Source organism: Coturnix japonica, chromosome 24, assembly GCF_054131305.1.
Source record: "Coturnix japonica strain WE chromosome 24, WE-NBRP24, whole genome shotgun sequence".
Lineage (NCBI taxonomy): Eukaryota > Metazoa > Chordata > Aves > Galliformes > Phasianidae > Coturnix > Coturnix japonica.
Window position 1 is genome coordinate 2,797,414 of NC_140686.1, and position 5,087 is coordinate 2,802,500.

The 5,087-nt window shown below is 51.2% G+C and overlaps 1 protein-coding gene across 3 annotated transcripts in view; it reads right to left on the reverse strand.

Annotated features, from left to right (window-relative positions):
- Nucleotides 1-784: 784 nt before the first annotated feature.
- The window catches only part of LOC146757009 (uncharacterized), an 8,763-nt gene continuing 4,460 nt past the window's right edge, over nt 785-5,087 (reverse strand). For 2 of the 3 annotated variants that reach the window (XR_014936966.1, XM_085523400.1), the window contains exons 2-8: nt 4,807-4,946; nt 3,716-3,784; nt 3,503-3,574; nt 3,310-3,411; nt 2,466-2,609; nt 1,800-1,941; nt 785-1,614 (exon numbers count right to left, since the gene is read on the reverse strand). Coding sequence is in view for 2 of the 3 variants with exons in the window: in XM_085523400.1 (XP_085379526.1) it covers nt 1,518-1,614; nt 1,800-1,941; nt 2,466-2,609; nt 3,310-3,328 (402 nt within the window). In the remaining variant the exon portion in view is untranslated. The other variant, XM_085523401.1, reaches the window with a different exon arrangement.

A 5,087-nucleotide genomic window follows, 5' to 3' on the forward strand; every position in this document is an offset into this window, starting at 1 on the left:
TGTTCCTCCAACGCTTTCTCATTCCCACCATTATCCGAGTCGCTTTCACTCTCAGGAGCTTCTTGCTGCTCTGCACACCCCTCAGCCCCCCCCCACCGCACCTTCCTCACCAGCCAAAACCGGATCTGCCAGAGACGTTGAAGAGGTCGAGGACGGGGGATTATTCGGGGCTTCTGCGGCAGCCCTGACTTGTGAGGCTGATGAGCAAACAGAGTACGAACCTCCTGGTAACAGGGAGTCAAGTTCTGACCTTGACTGAGCACTAGGTCCGGATAGAGCTTGTACCACAGCAGCAGCAATCTCCCACTCGGCTTGCATATTCTTCAGTGTATTTATTTTGTATTCCTTATTTTTGGAGATAACAAAGTCCCACATATGGTCGACTATTTCTCGCCATTCGGCTACAGTGAACATCAGTGCCACCTCCTGAAGATGTCCATTCATATGAGCCCATTTTACCAGCTCGGATATGCATTTAGGAGATACCTGCTCCCCTCTCTTAGAGAGAATACATTTGAGCAGTTCCTCCACAGCTTCCCACAACATCGTGGCTTGCAGAGAATGGGATGGTACCCCGATGAGAGGTGAGTGCCAACCCCCCCCCCAGTTCTTTATTGCCCCCGCACCGCGCTGTTAGAGAGGGGAGGTTCTTTGTTCCTTCTCTCCCTGGGTTTGTTCCCGCTGTCACCGAGTGAGCTCTAGAGAGAACTCCGTGACACAAACTCATTGCAAAGTCTAAGCTAGAAGAAGCGTCACCTCAGTGTATCCCAGAAAAAGAACAGCGTTGAGATTTTAATTGGTTTTGGATTTTTGTTTTATTGAGGGTGGGTTGTTTTTTGTTGTTTTTTTAGGGTTTTTTGGGGGTTTTTTTGTCTTTTTTTTTGGGGGGGGGTAGGGGGGTGCGAGGGGAAGGGAGAGGGAGGGGACAGTTGTTTGGTTGTTTTTCATATACAATAAAGCTATGCAGTTCCGCTGTCAGTCGCCTCAGAGAGTTCCCGAAGGAGCTCAACCACATTCTGCTCAACATCGAGTTGTTCCATTGAGTGGAACAATGGTAGTCTTGCAGATGGAGCAATGCAGGAATTCTGACAGGATCTCCAGGTGTATCCAGTTCATCATCTGAAAGCTCCGCAACCAAATTGGAAGGGACCAGTCCTCTTGTGCCATCTGTCAGCTCTCCCTGAAACCAGCCATTCTCACCCACATCTCCAAAGACATTACGCATTGTCCGGCAGTCAGAGGAAGCTCGTTTTCTGGGTCCTCATTAGGACCCTCAACAGGAATGTAGCTGTGTCGAGCTAAGAATCTTCAAACTGCTGGTGATACCTGTCCTGGAGAATGCAGGATGAAGGACAAAAGCTCTGCTCTCACATTCAGGGCCGTCCTCTGACAGAAGGCAGCACTCAGGACTGTTCCCAAGGATCTCTTTCATGGCTTTGAGTTCAAGCTCCAGGTCTTCCAGATGACCTTGAAGACTTCTGGCCTCTTCAATGGCAGAATGGAACGGACTGGAGCTATTACGGAGACTCTTGTTTGACTGGGTCAGAGTCTGTCTCGTTGCCTTCCCCAGCTCCATCTGCTGCTTCTGCTGCTCTCTTTTCCCTCTTGCGCGCTCTGTGAGAATGAGTTTCAGAAAGCACTACTCACTGACAGGAAATAAGGGGAAACTTGAAAGACTTTGCAACCTGAGTCTTGGCAGTGTACTGCCAGCGGCTGATTTGGCCGTCCAGGATCCTGGCACCACAAATGCTTCATTGCCAAATGCAGCAATAAGGCGTTCTGGGGAAAGGCCAACTCACAGGTAGTTTTTGAGCACCCATATCACAGTACCAACGGCCAGCACCAGCGCAGGCAGCAGCATCGCTGAGACCGTCACCGGAATGCGGCGCTTCCACACAGATCTGTGAGCAGCAGCCTCTGTGCTTTTGCCTGTGTTCATCCCTGGAAGAAATGAGACAATGTCCCACGTTACCTTCAGCTGCGCTACAGATAATCTCTCAGTGTGCTTCATGGACCCAAGAGGTCATTTTGTCAGTGGGTGCCTCCGTCTCTGGTGCCGAAGCACCGGAGGACAAGAAGGATTGCTTCCACCTCTCGTTGGGTACGAAGAGGCTGCACAGGCACTACCCGTGTCCTCCTCTGGGCCGAGAGCTGGGGCTGTACTCTGGGGTCTGGGCTTGGTCTGTGGGGAGAGCTACAGAGCAGAATCCCTCACGCTTTTCCCGGCATGCGTGTCCTGAGCTCTCCTGTAGGACGCCCCCCAGGCTGAAGGTCAGGCTTCAGCCAGCACAGGGCACAGCCAGAGCCAGCCCAGGGGAGAAACACTCCTGCTTCTTTTACATGTGCTCTATGCTCACACGCTCAGGTCTGGCTGCTGACCTGGTGTGCAAGAGCTGGCAGCAAGAGCCTGCAGGCACGCAGTGACTCTGGTTTGTGACACCGTATGATCATGGGACAGAAATTACCTGGCATGCTGGTTGGTGCTGCCTGCATTCCTCTGTCCGGGATGGGCTGTGTGGGATATCCACCTTCCTGGAGTGCATCCGGGACTGGCAGTGTGGGATATCCACCTTCCTGGAGTGCATCCCGCTCACTTTGTTGGTCCGTTCCTTTAGAAAGAAAGCAGGGCAGTAGGATTGGGATGTCACGTGCCCTCATCAAAAACTGAGCTTCTCCAATCCCGAGCTCAGGTAAAGTCCAGCCCCCCCCCCCAGTACACTGTGAGCCCCTCTGTTACCCAAGGGCATTTGGGCCCTCCCAGCTATTGGACAATGCTGACTCCCTCACACCTCTTGAGGAATCAGCTCCTGTGCAAGGCCCTCACATTCTGTGCTGTCACCAGCCCGTCACAGCCAGGTAGCTGCAGGCTGAAATCCAAGCTCTAACACACAGTCCAAGCCTTCAGAATTAGCATCTCCACCTCATTTCCAGCATTAGCAAAGGCAGCCAACCCTGCTCAGGATGCTCCTCCTGCCTTGAACTTGCTCAGCTGCACGGAGGGCTTTGGATGAACAGAAGCACAGCGCTTGCCACTTGCTGCCATCTGGGTGCCAACGACTGCACAAAGCAGCTCTGACAAGTAATGGTTGTGCTGGGGGAGCAGCTGCCTCTGGGTCTTGGCTGGATGCAGACCATCTGGCAGCAGACCAGCTCTGGTGCTTGACAGCACCTGCAAGGTGATACATGGAACACGGCTGCAGCACGGCTCTGACCCATCCCTTCCTGCTGTGCAGGCTACAGCCTGCCCACACCTGCATATCACACCTCAGCTTCCCAGGTCCCACAGTGAACAGACTGAAGTATACCCACCACGCTCTGCCTTCTCCATTTCCTTCAGCAGTCACTTCAGGAGACGGGATGAGCCCTGAGAGTATTTTCCTCGTTTGTATTCATCCTCTTCTCTTTCCGGACCTTAACAGAATGTATGAAGTTAAATATCACGTGCATGAAGTTTTGAAGATCAGCGGCGAGTCAGCCAAGTCAGTGAAGACAGAGTACTCACTGCTGGGATTCCAGCTGGGCTCCAGCACAGGAGGAAACCGATGACCGGGCAGGGCCCACACTGGGGGCACTTCTGCAACCAAAGACCCATGAAAAGTTTCAGTCACACACTACAGCATCAACTGAGTAGCAGAGCGTACAGGGGACTGTGCCATGAAATGGCACTGAAACGGGCAGCAAAAGCTCTCTAAAGAATTTCAAAGCTATGACGTACCTGCGCGATCCGACAGAGTTTCAGTTCCAGATCTCAGAGAGGAAGCTGGATCAACTCCTCTAGTCAAATCTGCAAATGAACACAGGACAAAGCAACTGCTACTGAGCATCCCTTCAGCCACAAGGTCGCAGGATGCAATTAAAGCCAGGGATTCCTTCACAACACTATTCTCTCCCTTCCGCACAGGGAAACAAGGGGCCTGGGAGAGCAGGAAGGATGCAGATAAGGAGTGAGACCTCACGGAAGTCATCAGGCAAGGAGGAGAATAGATGTTGTAAATACCAGAAGAGGAGTTGCATCCCCCTGATAAGAACAAGAGGGGGTCTGCATGCTAAACAACTATTGAATATGTATCAGAATTCCGAGAAATCACTGACTATGTATGAGATGTACCTATATCTGTGTCACGATTTTACAAGTCCATGTGCAAGTTTGGTGGAGCTGTCCCCCTTGCACCCAGCACTGGAATAAACATACCTGCTTTATAACCCATCTATGTGTTATAGAGTTTGATTCCGCAAGTCACTTACACCCCATATTTTCCCTAACAGCCACACTGGGTTATCTGGATTCGTTACATTTATCCATTGTTGCTGGCAGATGTTTCTCTCTCTCTCTCTGTCTTTAATCCCCACACAGCCCATCTTCCCAACTGTGGGTTTCAGTTAGGAGGTATGCACCCATAGGGTCCATGCCCTACTTGTAGATATTTATCCTACCCAGCCCCAGGTGCCCAATTTGAGGCAATAGTTGCACATCCCTAATAGGCACAGTAATATGAGCCTGGGTGGTTACAGTATCCCCTCCCTAGGTTTGAGCTTAGGCAAAAATAGTAACCCTTTTGGTTTAGACTGGGCTGTATAGGTACCAGGTCACACAGGGATGTAAGGAAGCTTGGTGTGGGTGGCGTTGTGCTGCTATACAAAATGTGATCACTGTGAGAATCCCCAAGTACCAATGGATACCCCTAAGGCCCATCTTTCCCCACAATTCACTCCTCTGCCTCACTCGTCAACTGGGTTGCAACCAGCTACGAGGGGTTTTTTTAGTTCTTCTCAGCAGTAGTAGTGTTCTTCAGGGGAAGCCTTTACCTGGAATACCCATTGGGCTTGTCGCATTGTGAGTTTCAGGTCGTCACTCCCGGGAGCTACCTCCCACTTCTCGTCACCGATGGGTCCTTTAACACGGCTGGCATGAGTCCATCCTCTCTCTGCGGTTCAAATAGCTGTTTCTGCAGTAAATAAAACAACATAGGGACCTTCCCCTTGTGGTGTTAGTGTAGCTTCTTTCCAAGTTTTTATTAGGACCCCATCCCCCGGCTGTATCCTATGGATTGCTATCTCCAATGGGGACTGCTGTGCAATCAGATCCT